Below are 25,131 nucleotides of genomic sequence, written 5' to 3' on the forward strand. Positions count from 1 at the left end.
TGCAGACTAGAATTTATTTTAGTAGAAAATCTTCAGTGTTCTTTTTTTTTCAAAAACCTATTTTTTCAGCAGACTTACTGGAACTACTGTACATTAAAATAAATTGAATAGAAATAGAAAAATAAATAGAAAACCATTTTAAATTGTCACTGATATCAAAATGAGGAGTGTCAAACCTGATTGGGAGGAGTCATAAATGGAAATAAAAATAACATTTAAACAACAAGTAATTACAGGAACAAATTGAAAGGCCCCTTTCACTGCTACATTGGAAGTCAGGCTCTGTTCTAGTAAGGCTGCTGAATTTTATCCTGACAGTTTAAAAAATAAAAATGCACAATACATAAATGCTTTTGACCCACCTTGCAAACAGAGTGTATTCTAGTGCATCCTGAAGCATGTGTTGTCTTCACTCATACAGAATGGACATAGGATATGGGGTTAAAACACATGAAATGGAAGAACAATTTCCCCTCTCAAAACACAGTAATAGCATGTAAAAAATAAAATCAGTATGAAACCACAGGTATTAGCATTCCTAATAAACTTGGTAGATGCATTCCCTGTACACTTCTTTTTTCTCTTTATTAATTTAAGTGGCATATTACACAAGACACTGTTTTCAGTGGGCTTAAATCTGCTTTCCCTTACCCCAGCCCTCCATCCCACCAAATTATAAATAGTTTTGTTTTGTTTCTTTAAACTTTAGCTGCAACGTCTAACATGTTCCAGCACATACTCAGGAAAGTGTAGGCTACAAACTTGTAAGCCATCTAGCTTGCAGGGCATTCTTGGGTATTCGTCTTCTTTCCATTTATTATCTTCAGGATCAAAAGTGAGAATTGAATCACTGTAGTGACCATTATAACATAGGCCCCCAAGAACCATTATCTGTTTTTCCAACACAGCTACACCATGACCACTTCTACCAATTGGCATAGAAGCCAAAATAGTCCACTGATCACTGTCTGGGTCATAAACCTCTGTAGAAGGGCACCCTTGAGACTCAAAAGAGGCCCTCAGAATTACACAGACGCCTCCAAAAACATAAAGCTTGCCATTATAAGAAAGCATCTTGTGAAAGCATCTTGCATAATTCATTTTGCATTTGTTTTCCCAACAATTAGTCACCACTTGAGTCCTCCTTGTTCGCTGCTCCACAGTCCCTTCTTTACTGGGATCAAATACACACACCTGCTTAGATGTGGACGAGGATGTGATTCCGCCTGTGATGTACAGCTTGTTACCAAGAACAGTTCCTTCATGTCCATATTTATTGACTGGATAGGGATCCACAAATTCCCACTTATCTTCTGTGATATCGTATCGCTCTGTTGAATAAAATGTCTCATCTCTTGTCCTTCCGGCCACTGCATAGATATATCTTCCAATAACACCAACAGCAAATTCTGAGCGTGGTACAGACATATCTGCCATTCGTAACCAAGAATTTTGTCTTGGATCATATCTGAACACTTTGGAAGAAGCATGAAATTCACCATCTGGCCCCAACTCTTCCCCACCCAATAAGAATACAAAGTTATTAACAATAGCAAGGCAGTCTGGTCGTAACGGTACTTGTGGACCTTCCAACTCCCACCAGACCCTTGGTTTGTGCAGAAGAAGAATTTTACTATTTACCATGCTGTGTCCTATCATTCCTCTAAACACTGCAGTCTGGGGTTTGGCAGAACGGATGCGATTTGATTTCATTTCCATCAAAGGCTGCTGGTGCACACTATGGAAGTAATTCATAGCTTGCTCCACCTCATGCCGCAACTGCCGGGAATAACGATAAAATTCCGATGTTTTCACCTAAGGACAGAGCAAAACACACGTGTGTATTGACCAAGGAAAACAGTACGAGGAAGAAATCTATGCTGCCTAATTTTACACAATTGAATCATGAGGGGGAAAACATTACCTAATCACAGCAATAAGTCCCATAAGTCCAGCAGAGCCTGCTGAACCTTCTGACAAACTGCACCTCTTATTCTGTCACTTTCCTATCTAACTGCCCTGCCTATGTTCAACAAAACTCATAACTAATGAAATATTTTTTCTTTTTTGCATCTGATTGATTGTTCCCAGAAAACTTTTTAACTATTACCTTGAGATGTCTGGCAAAAAAGGATTAAATAGAACTTGCTTTTTCCATGGCAGTTTTTAAATGCTTAGAATCCAATTCAGGTTTAGATAGCCTCTTGCAGCCTTTCTCAACCTGTGGATCCCCAGATGTTGGTGAACTACAACTTCCATCACCCCTAGCTAGCAAGGCCAGTGCTCAGGGATGATGGGAGTTATAGTCCAACAACATCTGGGGACCCACAGGTTGAGAACTGCTGCAAGGAATTCCACTACCTTCCTAATGCTCCAATGCTTACTAAAGTCCTTAAAGGCCATCAAATGCTGAATAGCTCTTTCAGTTAATTCCTAGTGGCGTGCCAGCAAGCCCATGCATTTCACAGTGGGCTTTTGTCACACTTGCAAACAAATCAGCAAGCATATACCTAGTGGTTGCCACCGGTTCTGATGTTCATTGAGCCCAACAAGCTTTGGTCACACAGCTGTCTGCTTTAAGGCAGGAGGAAAACTGTTGGTTCTACCTTCCAAGATATATAGGAAACTTTTGATAAGTTTAACAGCAAGGCTACATATTTACACCAAGAGCTTTTACCTTGCTGCTACAGAACAGACTTTCACAAGAAAGACTTTATTTGCTGCTTCTAACAAATAACATGCAAGTGACATCCGTAAGTGACCTTTCACCACTGCCTCATGGATGCTGTGATCTTACACTCAAGGAAGTTATGCATTAACCACAACAGTCATACTGATCTTAACGAAAGAATCAAGCTACCAAACCATTTAGAGCTATGTGCATTTCAGTCATATACAAAGAGGCATCAAGATAAAAACATGCTCTAACAATGACCACATTGTGACCAAACGCTAGCCCCGCTTTCTCTCAATTTTAAATACATATACAATGGAATACCATATATTCACATGTTTGGAAATCAATGTTAGAAGTACCTTATTTTTTGCTCTATAAGACTCACTTTTTCCCTCCTAAAAAGGGGAAATGTGTGTGCGCCTTATGGAGCGAATGCAGGCTGCACAGCTATCCCAGAAGCCAGAACAGCAAGAGGGATTGCTGCTTTCACTGCGCAGCAATCCCTCTTGCTGTTCTGGCTTCTGATTCAGAATATTTTTTTTCTTGTTTTCTTCCTCCAAAAACTAGGTGCTTCTTATAGAGTGAAAAATACGGTACTTTATTTTCCTGCAACATCAAATGAAGCCCTAGTAAATAGATAGTATTTTTGTTTCAATTTTAGTGGTACAATGAATGACCTGTGAACAGACGTTTGGCTGTGAACACAAGACAGTCATTAGACTAAGAAAAAATGTACACTGGGTTTATCAATAGGGTTACGAACCTGTACTGAATACTGCAAATACAAATCATCACAGAAACATTTGAAATGCTTTACTTTTTTTTCCTTGTTAAAAACCAAATCAGAAAACTAGAGTAATCTGATCAGCTAGGTTTATTGCATTATGAAAGTTTCTAGAGTGCATTTGATTTTTACAGTGGAATTTAGCACACACACTCTTGAAATTGCTTCCAAAAAACTTTGCGGAATAAATTTTGCTTTCATAATACTAGAATGGTAGGAGACTCAGGACAGACAAAAGGTAGTACTTCACACGACACATAACTAACTTATGAAATTCACTGTCACAATGTATGCCAGTAGTCATTAAAAGATTAGAAAAAATATTTAATGGCTAAAAGTCATGATGGCTATATATTGAGTACTGTATGCCAACTAGTTTGCTAGGAGCAACAGCAAGTTCTACTTCCTAGAGGCATCTGGTTGGACAAAGTGCATTTTCTTGATTTTATTAGTTTACTAATATATCCAATTTTTAGTTTGTCAAAGTTGCATGGAAAACATAACAAAGTAGCAGCTTAGACGAAAAGTTACCACAATAGAGGACATGTAAACACACGCAGCAGCACACATTTTGGATAAAGCAACTAAAAAGTTGAATATAGATCCTCAAATCTTCATCCTTTGCAAGTGAATAATGATTGGCAGTTCAAGTAACATAAGATTAGTCAACATTCACATAAATTTGGCAGAACTTACACCATCCCACTCCACAAGCTGTAACTAACATTAAAGAACATTTGCATTCCAAGACAACTTGCTCCCACAGGCTACAAAATAACAACTTCCTCATAAAATCTAATACTTCCGGAAGTATAAAATTTGGAGAAATCTCCCTTCGCTATCAGTAAAATGAAAGTCAGCTATGAATCCTCATTTTCAACCTGGCTGAATTTGTTTTCAACATGACAGGCTTCTCTTAGGACAAAAGTCTTTTCTACCTCATATCTTAATTGCCATTTGTTAGCAAAGGCTATTACTAGTCTAGGCTTGTTCACGCATAACCCTCAGAAACATATTTCGGGCCACAGGTTAGCCACCCTAAGGATTCCTTCCCTACCCTCCCCTTTTATTACATTGAAGACAGCAGCTTGGTATTCAGCTAAGTTTTACTCAGTGTTGGCCCATTAAAATTAACAAGGATTACTAAGTTAGGTCCATTAATTGCATTAAAACGTAACTGAATATCACCCCTTCCTTGTCAATAAATACCATTCCAAAACTTTCAACCTATCTCCTATCCCTGCATTTGTTGTTTCACTAATTGGCTGACTTCTGTGACTGACAGCTATTCTGACTCACAGTTCTTAAAACACAAGAACAGGCCAATCTGAAGATCTGTGCATGCACATCTTCTGAATAAATAACTGGCACAGGCTTGGTGCAGATGTAACACAAGCCAATTTAACCTTAATTGAGACTTGTAGTGCTTCATCTCTCCCGTTGGCATTTCTCCTGTTCTTTCAGTTTGGAGACTAACTAAATTCAGTACTACAGGTAGACCTACGTTTCCCTTACTATAGTTTAAACAAAAACTCAACCTGACACACTGGTTAGAAGCAGGTTTGCAAACCGTGGCATGGTACCAAGTCTGCTGCTACCATAGGTATATGGGGCGCTGGGGGCTCCAGCCCTCTCAATGTTTTGAATCAGGGGACCCAGCCCCAATACTGAGGGGGCTGATACCCCCCCCCCCGCTGCTGCCAGATGCCCTTTGTGCACCCCAGCCCACACTTGGGAGCCAGGACAGGGCTGGGACGCGCAAGGGTGAAGATCACCCTCCACACGTCCTGCCCCTGCTTGGTGCATGCCGCGGGGAGGAGGTGGAGCTTGGAGCCCAGCGCCGCACTCCGCCACCTCCCCGCCCAGTGCTGCATCATGGACGCGTTACATGATGCATAACATGATGCCCTCCCCCCATGTAAGGGGTAAGTCGGCGCCCCTGGCAAGAGAGGAAGGAAGAAGTCCATGAATCCACAACGCATTGTTGTCCTAAGAATGCTTCAACTGATTGGGCCTTGTTATGAAACACCTGTTGTTTGGAATTCAGTTACACCCATTTCCAGCAAGTCCTCCCACTTGCTATGAAACCCTGTTATACCAACTGTCAGGGACAAACTGTTAGGTGATACATGGAGGTAACTACAAAGATAGACTGGATAACTACACAGTTTTGCATTGTGGATGCAGTCTTTTCATTCCAGGGAACACCCAACTATGAAGTAACTTCCGTACATATACTGCTCTTCCTTGAGCAGGTTACTTATTCTAGAAGATGAACTCTAAAAGAGAAATATACCGAGGATTAAATCAAACATATTCAACTAATGCCTTCTTTGCCTGTACCAAAAAACAGGAGAAAGCAATCCAGGCTCGAGATTTTGCCTAAACTTATTTGATATTGCTTTTTTAGAAAAGCACCACTGCCACACTGGGTCCCTATTTCTATCAACTTCTGGCTTTTGCATCTAGCCCTTTCTCTCTTCATCCCACCTTCAAATAATCCTCACTCATGTAGCGTTTGCATTTCCTTGAGAGTTCCCGATACTGCCAGGGCAAACTGGATTTTGAGAAAGGACTCGAGACTATACTCAAATGTTGCTAGAAGCTGGGACTCTGTGTGACAGCAACAGATCACTAGCTGAGGAACAGCAGTAAAATAAAAAAGTACAAAAAGTTTGGCCACTGGGAGAAGAAGGTCCCTCTCTTCTTTTAAGAACTAGGGCAGGGACACAAGGGGTTATGTACATGTAGGCCTGGAAGCATCTCATTAAGATACTATGCTGTGAACTGACACCAAGACAACTATATTTTGGATACAGATTAGACTAATAAATACAGGTGACTCTCAACTTACACAGGGGTTAAAGCCAAAATCATGTATAGTCAAAACACACTGGATTCAATGGCGAAGTAGGATTGCCAAAGTAATTTCCCCCAGAAACTCACCCCCTTCTGAATTTTTTAACTTTTTTTTTTGTCAAGCGTGTAAATCTGAATGTGCACAAGTTAAGTACATGTAAGTTGTGAACTGCCTGTAATATAAATGGAAACAGAAAATATGGATGAGAAACACACATATACTGATCTAACATAAAAAGTGAGCAAGTCCACAAAGAGAATAATGTATGAAAAGCCAAATAAGGTTTTAAAGATACATCAAATGTTTGTAACCAATGACTACAGTACACAACAATCAGAATACAACACATTTATTTAATAAATTTCAAAAGTGTGGCATTAGAGATAAGTGTTAGAAAATATACGTGTCGTTCTTGGTTGTTTAGTTTGGTCTTTAAAGGCTTCTATTTCACTCTATTGGCTCACAGAACTTAAGTCTAAACCTAAGAAATTATTTAACGCAGCTTAGCATGAAAATACAAATGTATAAAGCTGGACACCTGACTTAAAAACCTAATTTTAAAATCAACCATATCATTAGGTTTCTTCTAATGCATATCAGCATCAAAATGTACATGGATTTAAACATTTTGCATATTCTTTTGAACAACTATTTTAGTCCTAATACAAAGAAAAATGCCAAACTGGTATGACAGCTGATGGGTCACTATTACAGAATCTTATATAACCCTGTCTTCCTAATGATAGTTTTGTACTTGTGGCAGGTGGTAACAAGTGCAGTGGTTACACAAAGGTACTGACACTTTAGAACTTCTGTTTAAACAGAACTCTGTGTACAAGATAACACAGGCTGTGTACAGCCATCAGAGGAAAATGCTATTGAAAATGTATTTGCTTTCTTAATATAAAGAAGAAAAAAACCCATCTACTTCGTAATTTTGCTGATCCTTGTTTAGTACTAGGCACCAAGAGATCTTCCCCCTCCTCCCAGCCAGGATTCCACCCATGTACAGTTGCAACGTCGAGGTGGTATTCCACCTAACCTTTTCCTCTTCTCTGTTTTCCCAATTTTCCTGCCCCATACTGATGGGCTTCCTTGAATCAAAGTTTGCCCAACTCTTGAAATATCATATCTAGACCTAGGGGAAAGTTGCCACTGCTTGGGTAGTCTTCCTGAATAAGAAGCTTTGTTCCTGATGGATTGAAACTGCAGTCTGCTCTCCTAATAACCAGCTTCTCCAAAGGTCTCTTAATTCCTCAGGGAACCTTACCCCTGTAAAGAATGCAGACCTCAATCCAGTGCACAACAGCCAGTCATTTTAATGAGTTTTGTACGGTTTCTAAATGTTTTTATATGGTGCACCTCCCTAATGTTCTGCAAGAGGGAAGTATATACAGTGGTACCTTGGTTCTCAAATGCCTTGGTTTCAAAGAACTTGGAACCCAAACACTGCAAACCCGTTCTGGTTTGCGAACTTTTTTCAGAAGTTGAACGTTCTCTGTTTTGAGTGTTACACTTCCAATTTGAGTCCCACACTTCCGTTTGGCGTGTTACACTGAGGTCTATCTGTTTTTGCTATTTATTTGGCGTTTTTGTTGCTCTTTTTCGTGTGTGGGACTGTGTGGAACCCAGTTCCGCTACTCATTGATTGTGTGACTGCAGTACATTGTTCACTGCTTTCATTTTATGGATCAATGGTCTTGTTAGATAGTAAAATTCATGTTAAATTGCTGTTTTGGGAATTGTTATTAAAAGTCTGAAACAGATCAATCCATTTTGCATAACTTTCTATGGGAAAGCGCTCCTTGGTTTTGGAACGGACTTCTGGAATGGATTAAGTTTGAGAACCAAGCTACCACTGTAAATACATTTATAAACCGACATTTACCATCTCCCACTTCTCTGTTATTGGAGAAGACCAAACCTAAAAGGGGAACAGTATTATACAGTAACTTTCCAAGCAGACTGAGAATTCAGCTTCCTGCGATAGAACAACTCAGGCCCCAAACACCTGAAAAACCACTTCCTAATCTACAGACACACTTGGGTGTTGGCAGGAGAGGCCTCATTGATTGTTCCACTGCCCTCGGAAGCTCAGAGACAAGGTAGCCCAGGAGAGGGCATTCTCTGCGGCAACCCCTAAGCTGTGGAAATCCCTTCCCACAGAGGTGCATCTTGCACCATTATTATACAGCTTTCTGAGAACGCTGAACACATGCCTCTGTACCCTGGCTTTTGACACCTGAAATGTATATTTTTAGAATGATAATAATATAAATAATGATAATAAATACAGGAGTGCTTTAAGCCCCATAATAATCAGAGTTGTCTCTTCCAACAAAGAGGAGATGGAACAGAAAGAGAACTGGTACTAAAGGCCCCAGCAAGAGGAGACTCTTTTCCATTTGCCTTAAACTTCAGCCGCAAATGACAGGAACAGCTGAAAAAAATAAAGAGCCATAACGGAGCTCATTTCTACTTCTGGAGCACATCAACCTAGATCCTCCATTGATTCCATAGGAATCAAGAAAGAAAAGGGTAGGGTTAACAATATAAAATCAAGGGTGGAATTAAAAACATAAAATCAAGTAACACCTATATTTCTAATACACTTTTGCATTTCTGATTTTCCACTTTATTAAAGAAGCCATTGTGTGCAATTGTGAAATTGGACCTCCCGCAAAAGTCCATTTTCTGCAGGGGATTAAGGGGATCCTCGGGTGGTTTTCCCTCCCACTTGCTCCACAGGCAGGAATATACAAATTAGACAGATCTTACCTCAAGGAGAGAGGGTAACACCTCCAGGTGACAAGGTAATTCAGCTCAGAAGAAAGTATGTTAATCTCAGACAAAAGCACTGCATGCCATGGATACAAAAGGCAAGAACTGCAACTCTTAAGGAAGAGGAACATCCAATTAAAAAACCCAATACAAAACTGAACTGAACTGAGGAGAATGCTAAAAACCCCCAGCATATAAACGAATTTGTCGAAGCTGCAACGAATAGCCAAAACTAGCCTAGAGTGGGTACGATCGCCTCCATCCCCTGCAGAAAATGGACCTTCATTGGAGGTCCAATGTCACAATTTCCTGCCAGAGGTAAGGAATCCTTGGATGGGATGCACCAAAGCTACTATCAGGTGGAGCCAGCTGTGGACCCTATCCCTAACTAGGAAACCACCTGTTGTAATACACACCTACTGAAAGCAGCTTTGGCAGATACATAGATATTGATCCTGTAATGTCTCACAAAGATAGGCAGAGAAGAGTAGGTGGCGGCCCTACAAATATCCAGAGTGTCAAAGACAGCTGAAGCAGAGGCACTCCTAGTGAAGTGAGTAGTGACCCCAGCCAGCAAGGCCGAATCAGAAACCACATAGCACTTGGAAATGCATCCTGTCAGCCATCTGGAAAGTGTAGCAGCTGAAACCTTCTTTCCCATGGTCTGTGGCTGGAAGGAGATGAACAACGAGTCAGACAGGCAGGATTTGTTCTCTTTAGACAGGCATGCAGTGCTCATTGTTAAGTCCAGAGCACCATTCCCTCTCCTTGTCCAATCTAGGATGGGGACAGAAAGAAGGTAAGATGACATCCTGGCTCCTATGAAAACTTGAGTTAAAACGTGGGGACCAACTTCTGCATCACTGAATCTTTGTGAAACAAGAACAGTTGCTTACATGCTGAGAGTTCCCCCAGTTGTCACACTCAATGTGCTGATGTAATAGCTACTGGGAAAAGCACTTTCCAGAAGAAGGCCGATTTCAAAAAGCTGAAGGAATTACTAGGTGACATCCCATCATCAGACATACTCAAAGAGAAGGGAGTCAAAGATGGATGGGAGTTCCTTAAAGGTGAAATATTGGGGGGGTGCAGAATTCCAACAAGAAAGATGGGAGGCATCTAAAGAAAACAGTGTGGCTACACAAAGGAGTTTACAAATGGGCTGAGATTTAATAAGGGCATGTATGAGAAATGAAGAAATGAAAGAAAATCATGAAGGAAGAGCACACAGGTGGGCCAAAGCTTAGAATGAGATCAGGCTTGCAAGTGATGGTAAAAATAATAAAAACAGTTTCTTTGGCTATGCTCAAAGCAAGAGGAAGAACAAGAAAATAGTAGGCCTTCTACTACTGAGGCTGAGCGGTGTAACCCCAGAACAAAGCACACTGATATCCCATATCATGTGAAAGATCATATTCAGCAAGGTCTAGTTAAGTTCCAATACTGTTCTTCAGAGTCTATGCTGGCAGATATATTCACAAAGCCTGTATCTGCAGAAAAGAACAAGTCTGCAACTTTTCCATTAGGTATGACAAATTGAAATATTTCAAGGCAACAGCCCAACAGAAGGGGTGTTGATTTAATTTGGGAATATATGCGAAATTGCACAAACTGCTTGGTCAGTGTTTTGAGTTGCCCTTCCTCTGCAACTGATTTCTGTTAAGGGTTAGGACGTCAACTATGGTGGGCCTCTTGAAAGAGCTCAAGGCTACAGGCATTAGCAGGTATAAAACCAAGGCTGCATTCAGCAGCAATGTGGTATGTGGTGGTGGTGGAACTCTCCCAAAACTTGGACCTCTCTGTATATTTGGATCTCTTCAGTTTAACCTCTAAGACCAAGTTACTAGAATAGTTTATGATGTACCAGCATCTCTTAACTATGTGTATAATATGTCTGAATTGTCTTGTGTCTTGAAGCAATAAAACATTTTACACTGAACTGTGTGGGCAAGTAGCTTTCTTCACTGTCAATTCTGGAAAGGCTGACAATGGGAAAGGTAGAAGACTCTTGAGTTTTGCTGGACCACACTGGTATTGGTGTGATATAGAAATGCTATCAAGGAAGCCCCCAGCTGATAAGATGCTCCATGATGGTATGAAGGATTTCCATTCTGAACCTGCATTTCTGGATGTGCCTGTTCACCCTCTTCAAACCCAGTATGACCCTGAAATCTCCCTTCTTCTTTGGGAATACGAAGAATAAATACGGGGTAGCAGCTGTAGCAATGCTCTGTTGGGGACAAGAGCTCTATAACACTGATGGATATCAGGCGCTGAATGGCTGCTAAGACCAGATGGTGTAATTTTCCTTTTTGGATCTGGGAGAAATCACAAAGTAGTCATAAGGTAAGTAGGCAAAGTCTACAGTATACTCTTCCCTCACAGTTTGCAGAACCCTCTGATCTGTTGTCATCTCTCTTCAACAAAGGAAGAACAACCGCAGACGACCCTCAACTGGAAGTTCCTGCAGCTGACTTAGGGAGTCCGGACTGAGTTGCCTTCTTTCCTCCCTGCTGACTCTGTCCAGAGCCTCTGGAATTGGAGAACTGGTTCTACTGTTGCCTGGGATAGAATCTGTCCACCCCACTGGTACCGCTGGCATCTGTTGTCTTTAGAACCATAGGCACCCTTGGAGGGCTGAAAGGAGCTACGCCCAAACTGACACCCCACAGCTTTTTTTCTTATTCTTAGTTTCCACCAAGTAGGGCTCTAAGAGGTCACCAAACAGCCTGCCCCCTAGAAAAGGGCCTGTAGCTAGATTAACCTTACAATTGGAATCTGTGTTCCACATCTTAAACCATAGGCTAATAGCTACATTGACTGCCATGGCCCTTGCAGCATACTACATGGCATCTAGGCTATCATCAGCCATAGAGGCAGCTGTCCTCTCCAGCTTTCAAATTCCCTAGAGAAGGTGGGAGTTATTAGCCAGAACCTCCTCCAGAAGTCTTCACCCATTTTAGGGAGGCCCTGGCCATCAAGAGTGAGGCTGTGGCCACCCTAATTTCCAATGTAGTAGTTTCATGGGCACGCCTCAGCAGGATCTCAGTCCTCTCTTATCATCTGAGTCCCTAGCTAATTTATCTGTGTCCTTGGCTGCCAGTGTTCTTGCTGCCCTCCTGTGGCACAATGGGTTAGTCTGTCTGGCTGTCAATCAGAAGGTTGGTGGTTCAAGTCCAACCAGGGATGGCTGTGGGCAGAATTCCTGCACTGCAGATGGTTGGACTGCACAATCTTCCAGGTCTCTTTCAACTCTACAATTTTATGGTTCTGTGCCATCACAACTAAACAAGCACCCAGGAGGAGGAATTAGTTTAGCAGTACTATCAGACTGAAAGGTATAAAGCCTTTTAGGCCCATTCAGCTGGCAGAGCCTTCTTGAAAACAGATGGAAAAGTTATCAAATGAGATTGGAGGGTTGGGTACGTTTCACTTCAGAGGCTCCCTCCTCCCACCCCATGTTCTTAGGAGCAGGGATCTCTAAGATATGACTTGCCTTTTTAAGAGGGCAAAATCCTTGGTAGAAAACAAGCAAGACAAAGGTGCAGAAAATGCCTCCTCCTCCACACTGGCTGGTAATTCCCCCTCCTCCTTGTTGGAAGCCATGGCAGACACAGCGGCTTCATCCTCCTCCAATTCACCCACAGCCGATCACAAGTCTGAAAGCTTGTTGCCTGCTCTGCAGCCCCTGCCTGGAACCACCAATCTGTGGCTGCTGATAGGAGGCTGAGGCAGAGGAATAGACTTGCCTTCAGACCTCTGAGCTGCCTCAGCTCCCTCTCTTCTGGCCCAGCATTTTAGTGACACCAAGATGTCCTCTTCCAGCTGCCCAGAGGTGGCCCTATACCTGCAAAGGTTAGATCACCACCTAGATTTGGAAACAGCTGCTGCATCACTACAGCCAGGAGAGGAGGAAGGTGAGGAATAGCTCTCTGCCCCCAAAACAGCAGGAAAGAGCCTATGCAGGAGTCATCACTGAGGAATCTTGAAGTCCCAACACACCACTAAAGGGAGCATAGTGTACTGTGAGGCCCTCTCTGCTGCCCAAACCTGAGGTAAGACTTAGGGCTGGGCTCCAGGCCATGGTTGAGTGGAAAAGAGCAGGCGCAAAAAGGCCATCTGAGGGACTGGGCCCACACCAACCCCCAGGCCCTGTACCAATATGTCAGATCCACCAACAAAACTAGGGAGTTGAGAGCTGTGCTGTCAATCACTAGATGAGGGGATGACACAAAGTTCAGTGTCTGCAGACCCTCCAAAACCTCAGCTCTCTCAGTGGGCTAACTGGAAGGCAGGGGCAAGGCCAGCATCCATCTTAACTGCCTTTCCGTCAGGTCAGCCATCCCCTCCTCCACAGCCTCTGCTGGCTTCCTGGGATGAAACTCTTAGCAAACTTGAGCATACACTGAGGGAGACAGCCCTCTGCTCCTCTTCTTCCGAGGAATCAGTAAAAAAAAGGGAGGCTGTGAGCGTCACAGACGACTCAAGACATTCTTGTCATTTAATTCTCTGTAAATTGGACTTTGTTGACCAATTCTCTTTTTCCCCCACAGGGAATTGGTCAACAAAGTCAACCCTTTCCTCACAAAGATAAGGACGGCAGCATATAACTATTACTCAACCTGCACTGCAGAAAGGCAGGAATGAAACAGGAGGCATTATACCCTCCAACCATGAGGTAAAATTAGTCTAATTTGTATATGTGGAACAAGTGGGAGGGACAACCATCCGAGGATCCCCTCCCCGCTGCAAGAATATATTTTGTTTCACTGATTACAATACATCTCGTCTTGTCAATCACCTTGCTGTACTTGTTTATGAGGTTTTCTCTATCACTAACAATCAGAAAAAGCTGCAAACCTACCTTTTTCCTGGCTGTAAATCCTGCTAGTTTGCATTTGGGGGGATTTGTTTTGTTTTGTTCTAAAAGCTAGATGGCACTTGTTTCAGACATTGACGACTTCAATGTTCCATGTTCTAAAACAGTGTCTTATTTTTCCCTCCTCCTATTTCTGGAAATTTTACCTATTAACAGCATGCTGCCCTAAATGTAAAGATGAATTCTATCTATTGCTTTCAAACGCACCAACCTTTTCAAATACACTGGATGGTGTCATCAAACAAAACCTGATGTTCTGAATGATGGTGTCGGTATGCCTCCAGCGTCTTCTATCATGCCGCAGCCAAGCCTGAACAGCCTCGTAGAGCTCTATCTCTGGGAATCTGCTCAGACGATCATTATCCAAGTAAGTCATAAGCTTTTCAAAGCTCAGATAGGACAAGAAGTCAGGTCTGGCCATGAGAGGCACAAAGTTTTCTAACAAAAAGGAATCCAGCTTTTCTCTGACGCCCTCGATGTTTACACCAAAGTCATCTAAAAGTCTCATAATTTCTGCACAGTTTTCCAAGCATATTTTTGCTAATAGAAAGGAGCAGCAGAACTTCACCACCTCAATAAGCTGGACGTACATGGCAGCTTGCAGGATTTCATGAACAGTGCTCATACTCAGTTCAATGGTTCCATAGTACATGAATTGGAGAACATGGCTGAAGCCTGTTGCAGTTAGGCCTTTCAAGTGGATTTTCTCCTGATCTCGCTCCCTCATATCAGCAGTGAACATAATCCTGAAATAATCACTTTGGGTGGCAAGCAATGCCTTATGAGCCTGAAACTGGTGGTCCTCAATAACAAGAGTGACGTCAAGAAGCAATCCCTCCTCATACAGTGTTCTGAACCCAGCAGAGACGCTGGTGTCATGGATGGAGGAACTAAATCCTTCCACGTCCCCTGCCATGAATCACCTGGGGAAAAATGTAAATAAAGAAATGTTATGATTTCTAGATTCATGAAAATGTAGAAACATATAAAACTTGTGTTTATCATGCTTTGTGAATATTGTTAATTGCCTTTTTAAAATAACAAATCAATAACCAATATATGAAATTTTGCTTTGGAGAAGGGAGAAGCTGTTCATGAAAATTACTTCCAGCAAAATTTCAAAACTGTAAACATTTAAGCTCTTTTATCTCCAAACTCTTGCATTACCTATATTGGCTGAGATCTAGCATAGTGGGCAGAGTGTTAGGTTTGAACTTGGAAGACAAAATCAGTCTTGCTATTTGCAAGTGGCAAGGTAGGATAATTCTTGCTCTTACAAATGAAAGGATCCTAAAGCAGATGGAACTATACTCTTCAAAAGTGTCATTCAGAAGTTCAGCTGAGACTGCTGCAGCTTAACAATACTATGCCATGGCATAGGCAATTTGCCATGGTGGAGATCATTTTGGTGTAGCAGCCGTATTGTTCAAGTGCTGTGATATACTCAGACTGCATCTCTCCCCATGTCCTAGAAAAAACTTTCAAATGGTGACTTAAAAACACAAGCTGGTAAGTAGCAATGTTACCTGGAACAGACACTTCAAGGCAACATCACAAAAAACACACAACAACAAAAAAACCTGTCTACTATTTGGATTGAAAATATGGTAAAAATAAAATTAGTTCTTTAAGGGACACAACAATCTATTGCTAAAGATGTTCTTTTTGTTTCTTATAAATGTCTAGGAAGCTCTGCCTCCAGGAAGCAAGCCTGTATCGGGGTCGGAAGAGGTATGCCACCATGGACAACCTTTGCTCCCCAAACTCCCAAGCCAAAGAATCTGCTAAGAACAGCAGGCTAGCAAGCTGGGCTGTAGAAAAAATATATATTTGGCTGGTATGCTCTAAATTTGAATGAATTCATGAAGACCTCTCCTAACATAATGGCATGACAGAAAACATCTGTCGCCCAACCTGCGTGGAACTAGGCAGGAGAAAATTGGAAGGTTGCCTCCCACATGAGGTAGTGAGATCTAATTTGCATATTGACCTGCCTAGTGGGAGCAAGTAAGAGGGACAATCCATTCCAGGATCCCCTCCTCCCTGAAGGAAAAAAATGAAATTTATCATGCTTTTTGCAATGTGGACTTCAGCAGGATTTTAACATATGTCAACCAGGCAATTTCCATGGCACAGCCTGTACACAGACATGGTATATTCTGCCATGGAAAATCTTTGCACAGGCAGATAATCCATCTTGTAAGCAGCATGACATGTTATGGGCCCCATCAGAAAAAGTGACATCTTTAGCATGCTAATTTGTTCTGCAACACCAAGTTAAACATGTCAAATGTTGGAAGAACTCCTCTACTTTTAACACATATGCGGATCACTGAGAGTAAATACAGTGTAGTAAAGAAGTGCATTTCTGAAACAGAAGCGGGCACCTTTGAATTCAAATTCATTAAGTTATAACTTATGTTGTAAAACCTTACATGGACTGGTTCTTACCTTCATATCGTTAAACAAAGTAGTATAGCAAAATAATAATACCACTTAATATTTCTGTAAGACTACATCATCATTCCCCAATGTCACCTTCAAGCACAGTTGTTCTTAGAATCTTTGTCCTTAATTTTATTTACTCCTTGTTAGCAATGCCTGCATATCACAATAAGTCAGGGTTGCTAGCTTATTTATTGGGAACAAAGAGCATATTACCCATTCATTCCTGCTTCATACCACCTCTAGTGTGAGCAGGAGAAACAAGACACAAAGTCTCAATTTCCTTGACATTCAAACCCAGAATCTTGGTTTGTTGCTCCCTTACATGCCAGAATTACAACCTGGCCTGAAAACATGGTCTGGATTGGTTTATGAATCATGGCTCTTTATAGAGAGCAACAAACAATGATCCCAAGTGACTATCACAGTGGCCAAGCTTAACTGCAGCTTTCTAATTTGTTTCTTGCACTGGGAGAAAAGTGAAGTGGAAGCCATCAACAGAGTGTAGAAGCACATTGTTGTTCATTCATAATATACCATAATAAGTCAGTAACTCTGCCTAATCATTGTAGTGTGTGAATGCAGCCATTGTGTCTTCACTGTTCACAATAAGCCACGTATGTTTAGTAACAGCAAAAGTACAAAGGGATTGCTACTGCAATCAACAGCAGTTGCTATGCCCAACAGTGTCAAACCCTACACCACCTACACTTTAAATTTTTTTATCAGATAAGAAAACAAACCCACATTTTTCAGTTCTTATTTTGTAATATGCCAGGGGTGGGGAACCTATAGCTTGTCAGATACTTGTTAGCCTACAATCTTATCACCCCTGACCATTGGCCATGCTGTCCAACAGAGGGCCAAAAGTTAGCTATCTCTATATTATGCAATGCAATTTTACCCTTTTACTATCTTCTGTATTTGCAGCACATGCATCTTATGTACTAGTATATGTGCTTCAGCACCACATAATACTAAAATTGTACTAAAATTAGATATCAGGTATTAACTGATCTGTTAAGGTGAGAAACTGCTCGTTTTGGGGTAGAAACAAGAAATGAAAGTCATATATACAGAGTGAGTCACGTCTATCAAAGGACGGGGCCAATCAGAATTTGGATGTAGCAATCATTTTCTGGAATGACCATTTAGGCAACTGGTATTACTTAGAAAGGCTTTTATGTTTTTGGCCCTAACATTTAACCTGAAATATCAACTGATACTTAGTTACACTGATGTAAACCATTCAAATATTATGAAAAAGAAATCTGAATTGGCTCACTATTCTAGAAGCACTACTGCTTAAGAATGAACATCAGGAAAATCGACAAAAATGTGGTTGGCATTTCACACTTCACAGAATCAGCATGTTTGCCCTTTACCCAAACTGAGTCTTCTACCACTGCTCTTTCTGTATCATTGATTTTGCATACAATGAATTTTGTGAAAGTGACAACTAAGCATCTGAATCTGCATGGACACCTGCTATTTCATGTGCTTTTGAAGACAACTGAGAAGTCAATGTTAGCTACATTTGGTGTAAGAGTAGGGAAACTGTGACCTTCTGAATGTTTTGTACTGCAACTCCCATCAGCATCAGCCAACATGGCACACAGCCAGGAATTTTGGGAGTTGGAGACCAGCAACCTCTGGAGGGCTACAGATTCCCCACCCCCAATACAGAGAAAACCACCGCATATTGAGTTTATATATGTAATTTCTCAGAAAAACAGTAGTTTACAGTGTTCTAGGTGGCTACTGGGATGGATTGGATAAATGTTTTAGTAAATAAAGAGGTAACCAAGACTCTTGGCCAGTCACGGTATGTAACTGATAAAATCTAGAATAACTGTTTTCTACTTTCTGGCGAATTAGAAAAGGATGCTGCTTCCAAACACAAGGAACAGAGAGCTATTATGAAGAGTGAAGTTCAGATGAACAATGACTAGTCGAAAGAAGATTACCAAAAGACTTATTCATAGTTAAATGTATCTCATTTTCTGCAGAAACGTAACATTGATCACAATGATTTCTGATGTTCTGATGATTCCCTTTGGTATGAATGCTTGTTACATAGAATAAACCAGGCCACAACTGGTTGAACTGATGTCAGATAGGATGCAAATCACAAAAGTAACCTGGAGGAATGTGTGTGAAGAAAGATACAGATGTGAGACTCAGAGTTACTCCCTCAATACAACTGCTAACCAAGAGTTACAGCTTCTTAAAAGTTAATGAAAGTAGGATTAAGATAGTAATCCTAATGCCATTTACCTAAGAGTAAGACTCATTGAATTCAATAGGACTTACTTCTGAGTAGTGTTCAAAACTCCCATTGCACATTTTGCAACAGGCAATTTCATTAGCGGCAGCAGTTTCTGAGCTCTGGGCACAGTACTGCACCAAAGATTTCAGATTAAAACTGTAGAGTAGAAGGAAAGGAGGACCTTTTTCTGCCTCCCCACTTCCAGCTACTCTCTGAAGACTAGAGAAGAGACCCTCTTAAGAATGTTAGAGGGATGAGCAGGGGAAGGACTAAACCATGTGAAAAATGAACATAATATTTTAGCTGAAGTTTATTCATTTTCAGCTTTGTATTCTTGTTATAAAAAAGTGTGCCTAGACATTCCATTGTTGCACCCATAACCTAGGTTTAAGGTGCCATTTAGCTCCTAACTTTCATATCTCAGTTTCTAAAACTGCTTCTGGGTAGGCATGGTTAGAAATGCACCTTTTTTTTTTTTACCTTTCTTGCGGAGACAATCTGGAACAAACAAGCATCTCCTGAGGGGCAACAGTTAATTTGACACAAGTACCATTGCTCCACACAATGAAAAAAAAAAAGAGTCAAGGATAATGGTATAAAAAAGATGCCACCGCCACTGATAGATGCTCAATGATTCTGATCAAAAATGTTTAATTAAGCTGTCAGTCTGAGACATTAAGGAAGGCCAAAGCACTGCCACTCATTAAGGTAACTGAAGTACATTATACTGTGATGTACAACCACAACAGTGAGTGCACATACAGGGACTGAAGAGAGATATTTCACAGAATATATAATGAACACATTCTACTAATGGCAGATGGCTTGCAAAATCATACCATCTACCAGACTGTTCATGTATGAAAACAATCATTGGTAAATAAACAAAGATTTCAACCTCCATTACCATGGGGTTGGAATCAAAGCTGCCATGGTATGTAAACTACACTACATTATTCTTCATTTCTTGCCTACAATCAAATGCAAGGCAGAAGTTCAGTAAATTGTTCTTGTTTCAGAAAAAATAATTGCACTGCACATATCTGTGTACATGTAAATGCCGCTGATGAAATTATAGCATTAACCAATTTACAAAGCAAAATATATGCATAATAAAAAGCAGCAGATTATAGTTAAGGGTGAAGTTTGGTTGCTCATTTTATTTCTCACGGCTACATTTTGCGATTTCCATAAGAAGCTTCTAGAAACAACTATTTTTAAAAATGACAATCGCTGCCAAACAAGACAGATTTGGATTGGTCCTATATTCTATTTTGATCAGCCACAAAACTTTACATTTGAGCAAATTTTCACACTTCTACTATGAAAGGAGCAATACTTTGATACTTTAATATTTACATTGCTGATTTAATAGTATATTAATAAGGACTAAAGTTAAGGTATTAGGATCTCAAACTAAATAAAGAAGCAGACAGGTTGTATCTCTGAAAGCTATATTAAATTGATACTAAAAGACAACACAGTTCTGAATAGAGCCAACTGAAAACCCATGGGCTCTACAAATTATTGTACAAAAAGATTTATCCTATGCACCACAAACTTTTAATTTTTTTATATAATTAGGAGTTTCTTCCATATTTCAACAATTTCCTATACTGTATTCAACTTTCATCTTAGTATTTGTGCAAATTTGTTATGTGGCTAGAGACTCAACACTGTAAACAGTGCTGGATTTTGCCCAGTAAGTAAAGGTAAAGGTAAAGGTACCCCTGCCCGTACGGGCCAGTCTTGACAGACTCTGGGGTTGTGCGCCCATCTCACTTAAGAGGCCAGGGGCCAGCGCTGTCCGGAGACACTTCCGGGTCACATGGCCAGTGTGACATCGCTGCTCTGGCGAGCCAGAGCTGCACACGGAAACGCCGTTTACCTTCCCGCTGGTAAGCGGTCCCTATTTATCTACTTGCACCCGGATGTGCTTTCGAACTGCTAGGTTGGCAGGCGCTGGGACCGAGCAGCGGGAGCGCACCCCGCAGCAGGGATTCGAACCGCCGACCTTTCGATCAGCAAGTCCTAGGCGCTGAGGCTTTAACCCACAGCGCCACCTGTGTCCCACCTCTTGCCCAGTAAGAGCCACACTTAAATTTCAACACAGCCTTCGATAGTTGAGGCCTGAGTTTCAGAAAGTACTACTATATTTTAGAGGCACTCTGTGAACAAAGTTAAAAAATTAACCTAATATTTATACAACAAGGCTTGTAAGGTTATCTTTCAGTAGCACTAGACACCTTGCTGCTACATTTAAATCAGGACCGCACAATTTAGTTGGCCTATTATATTATTAAACTTTAGAACTTTTCATTGACTAAGGTGTTCCTGAGTAATTGAGAAATACATATATTCATGCTAATTATTTTAATATGAGTAGTTAAAAAATGACTTATGGCAAGTGTTATCTCAAAAAGACCACTGCTCTTTCTCTTACACTCAAAAAGGAATATTTCTTCTAACAAGCACACACCATCTCAAAACAAAGAGCTTCTTTTCTTCAAGAACTATTTGAAGATTTCTTCACTCGTATACCATCCAACTTTTACAAACAAGTGTTCAAACCAAAGATGAAGGCAAATAGTTTTTGGAGACTATAAAATCCCATAAAATTTTTACATATCAAGCCTCAAATGTATCAAAATTGTGCAGAATCGTGGCAAATTACTGTGTACCCTGGTGACTCTGATACACCTGGTACAGAACGAAAACACTATGGCGTAATATTTACTAAGATAAACGGTCAAACACTTTACTATCTCGAGCACAAAGTGAAGTATTAAAGGAGGGGCTGCATGCAACCAAAGATCAAAACATGGATATAGATTAATGGAGAAGAAGTGTATGACACTGTTATCCCTACCATGTGCATTTTAAGCACAGAAGACTTCAGTGCGCTGTGTTCCTGGAAGCATCACTAGCATGCTCACATACACAAAGGCCAGGGCATATATCAATCTTCTTCCCCACCCTGTTCATCATGGGTGACTTTTCTGAGGAATTAGAAAGAGGAAAGACAGCTTCATCATACCGCCCTCTTTTAGAGAAACAAAGACACCTGAGAGGGCAAGATGCTCAACTGAAACCCAGAGGCATTACACAACTATCCAATTAGCAGCAGGAACAACTGAAAAACCCTTGAACCTCTGATACTAGGATGATGCTACCACGAAAACCTCCAGTTCCATCACAGCCACTGCCTTTACTCCCCCCCCCCAAAAAAGCCTTACACCCAAAAGCAGCTGTCCTTCAAAAGCTGGAGATGGGAAGTATATTGAAGTACCTCAACTGATGTGCCCCAAACATGGTGGAGGAGAGGGCAAGCCAGAAAAAAAGGGAAAATACTATATCTCAGGGAGGAGAGGAGCGGGAGTGACTTTGACCTAACTGGGTCTAGAAAAAGAGCAGCAAACATCATGAACACATACGGGGGGTGGGGGGGGGACGGCTGGTCCTCGGGCAGCTTCACCTACCTCTCAGCAGCACTGAAGACACAGCTCTTCCCGCTGAACCTGCAGAGAGGGGGGGTCTCTGGGTGACATAAAGACAGAGGAGGAGGAGAGCCTCACAGGGGGGCTGAAGTGGGGTTACACGGAGACGGAGGTATCGCGCCCGGGCCCCTTCCTCGCCTGCCGGGGCCGAGGCTGCGCGAGCGAGCGAGGCCTCCTTCGGCGGCACCGTCCAGGCACCGGCTTTCGCCGGCCCCTGCCTCGCCCGCCCCCTCCCAGAGTCCCTGCCTCTCCCCTTCCCTCTCACACTTGTTTACCTTCTTCACTGCCTAGCACAGCCACAGTCGCCATCTTCCCCCAACGACAAGCACCCCGCACCGGCCGTCACTTCCGCCGCCGCCGCCACCACCACCTGTGGGAGAGGCAGAGGGACACGCACAGGAGGAACCTCCATCAAGGCGGAGTGGGATGCTCAGGCCGCCGCCGCCGCCGCCGCCTCCTTCGCCTTCCCAAGGCGCGCTCCCCGGCCGGCTCTCGCAGGACCGCCCCATTCGCCGGTGCTGCCGCTGCCTCACAAAAGCCGCCAACCCCACACGCAACACTGGCCCCTCCTCGCGCAGCGCCCCGCACGAGGAGCCGCCTCCCGGCCGCCGCCGCCGCTTCCCCGTTCTGCCCGCACGGTCGCTCCCCGGGCGTTACACGGGGCTTCTCAGGACCCGCCGCCGCCGGATGGGCTTTCCTCCTCCCCTCCTGTTCTCACACCTTATCAACTTCCACCATCGTTTATTAAATGCCCGTGTGGCCCTTCGTCTTGAGGATCACAGGGCGGTTAACAGAAAAGCCCAAGCGTACATGACATCGTTTGGTTTCGTTAGTTTCCATTTCCTGGCGCACAGGACGTGCATTGACCTAGTTAAGAAGTTGCCTCCTTCCCTCCCTCCCCGAGCACGTATATTCTGTCTGTACTGTGCACTTCAGGAGGGGCACTTCCAACTCGAGTTATCATTGTGTAATACCAACATATCAGTCTGCAGCCATCTGCCTGCTTGCACGGGAACGAAACGTTTCTAACTAAACGCACGTTAATATTGCTCCCTATATAGCAGTTTAATTTTCATGGCTTCCTCCCAAAGACTCCTGGGAACTGTAGTTTGGTGAGAATCCTGAAGCTGTATTCATTTCGGACTTCTGCAAGCAATTAAGAATGCATCTTTCCATAGCATAGTTAGTTGATGGTCTCTGGTGTATGTATACAAATTCTAAACCACTTTGATGTTTATTATGATATAAATATTTTAATAAATAACTGAGCTTCATGGCTGCTACAGCACACTTGCATACCATGGCAGAGTAACTGTCCACTTGGGAAAGCGTATATATAAGAAAAATTAAGCCTGTGGTACAGATTTGCCTTTAAGATTACCTACTATGATATAAGCCTCCTATGACTCCCAGTGACTTAAGAGTAGTCATCTTGGACCAAATGAATTTAAAGGGAAATGGCAGCACGAAACCAATCATTATAATACATCAATAGTTCAAAGCTGTCATTTGTAGTTTCCACAGAAACAAATGGATCTGTGCTCATTATACCTGTTAATTGATTTATCAGTGCCAGGATTTGTGCTAGCAACAACTTTTCTACATTTCATTTCCAGCTGACACCTTTAGTTTTCCCTTCCCCCAAATTATATGCATTTATACTCAGAATATGCATCTGAAGAAGTGGACTGTAGTTAGTCCCACCCAATAGATTCGCTGTTGCTAAATATTCCAGAACAATTGTTCATATTGCTAAATGCATATCCTTCCCTAAGGAGAAAAGCTGGGATGGGGAAGAAGTGGCTCATATCTTTAAAAGAATTTCATACTCACATGTATACATAAAATGTACTCCAATTAATAGCTAAACTGGTTAAACAGGTGGGGTGTACGCTGCTGCTATACTGTATGACACCAGTATGGGCAAGTAAGATGGACAATGAGGCTTGCTGGGATCCTATCAGAAATGACCTGCCTCACAAAGCAAAAGGAGAGCGGATTATTTGCCAGGAGATGTTAAAAAGGCTGATAGCTAAAAAAGCGCTTCTTACTGGTTCTCGTGCACCAAGCATGAGAGTGCCTGTCCATCTCTTCTAGAGAAACATATTCTGGATTTAAATCTGAGACCTTGGTTATCATGTTTCTCATAGGAAAAATGGTAGCTTACGCTGTTTTGGTGGGGCTGAACACTCATTTCCAGTATAATTAGCTATACCCAAACATTATGCGGGAGACAGTGGAAGACAGAAATGCCTGGCGTGCTCTGGCCCATGGGGTCATGAAGAGGTGGACACAACTAAACAACAACAAAACCATTATTATTATTATTATTATTAGGTCATGTAAACTCTTGTCTTTATACTAGAACGGTGGCACTTTTTCTGGCAGACCAGAGTCCATATTGTCTTCCCTGTAAAGAAAGTGAGAGCTTGGTTAAAGACTTTATGTTCATTTTTTAAAAAGTAATTTCCTTACCTTGATCCATGTGCCCCACCTGCTCCTAAACATATGGAAGAGGGATGAAGGTTTTTGTTTATAAATGCAAGCGTATACAGCATATAATTAACTTCTGATATTTTATTTCCTACTGTATTTTTTATTATGTTGCATGTTCTGTATATATTTTTCAAAATTACCATCAATAAAAAAATAAGTAAAAAGGAAAAGTAGGATTTCCTCTTGTATTCAGCTGCACTGCAACAGAATGTTGAACGCTCTCAGAAAACCTACGTAAGATCCTTCAAAGGCGGCTCTTAAAACGGAACCGCGCTGAACCAACCATTCCAGTCCCTTTCTTATTCAGTCACAACCCGCAACACCTCCCCCCCGCGCGCCCTTCTCCACATTCCGGCCCCGCCCACTGGGCTTGGGAACGCGGAGCCGCGACGCTCTATGGCAGTCACGCCTTTCCTCACAAGTGCCGGTTGCATCAGCCAGGC

At 42.0% G+C, this 25,131-nt stretch overlaps 1 protein-coding gene across 5 annotated transcripts; it reads right to left on the reverse strand.

Moving 5' to 3' along the window:
* Window positions 1–25,020, reverse strand: KLHL15 (kelch like family member 15). Of its 5 annotated transcripts, XM_081909018.1 has the most exons (5): window positions 22,468–22,766; window positions 22,175–22,213; window positions 21,565–21,694; window positions 14,193–14,904; window positions 1–1,815 (listed from the first exon to the last, which is right to left on the reverse strand). In XM_081909018.1, exons 4-5 carry the CDS (start codon window positions 14,895–14,897, stop codon window positions 706–708), a joined length of 1,815 nt encoding a protein of 604 aa, XP_081765144.1. In that variant the 5' UTR covers window positions 14,898–14,904; window positions 21,565–21,694; window positions 22,175–22,213; window positions 22,468–22,766; the 3' UTR covers window positions 1–705. The 5 variants fall into 5 exon arrangements, with proteins under 5 accessions (XP_081765144.1, XP_081765146.1, XP_081765143.1 ...); XM_081909020.1 differs by lacking the exon at window positions 21,565–21,694 and having other exon boundaries at window positions 22,468–22,767; XM_081909017.1 differs by lacking the exon at window positions 22,175–22,213.
* Window positions 25,021–25,131: the final 111 nt, after the last annotated feature.

This window comes from Podarcis melisellensis, assembly GCF_964234715.1.
Source record: "Podarcis melisellensis genome assembly, chromosome: 4".
Taxonomy (NCBI): Eukaryota; Metazoa; Chordata; class Lepidosauria; order Squamata; family Lacertidae; genus Podarcis; species Podarcis melisellensis.

What these genes read in the sequence shown, in the direction of transcription:
- KLHL15 (XM_081909021.1), bottom strand. Translation starts at nt 14,897, where the DNA reads ATGGCAGGGGACGTGGAAGGATTTAGTTCCTCCATCCATGACACCAGC. An exon ending in CATCCAGTGTATTTGAAAAG is followed by an intron (nt 1,816 to 14,192) that starts GTTGGTGCGTTT and finishes CTCTGTCCTTAG; the next exon opens with GTGAAAACATCGGAATTTTA.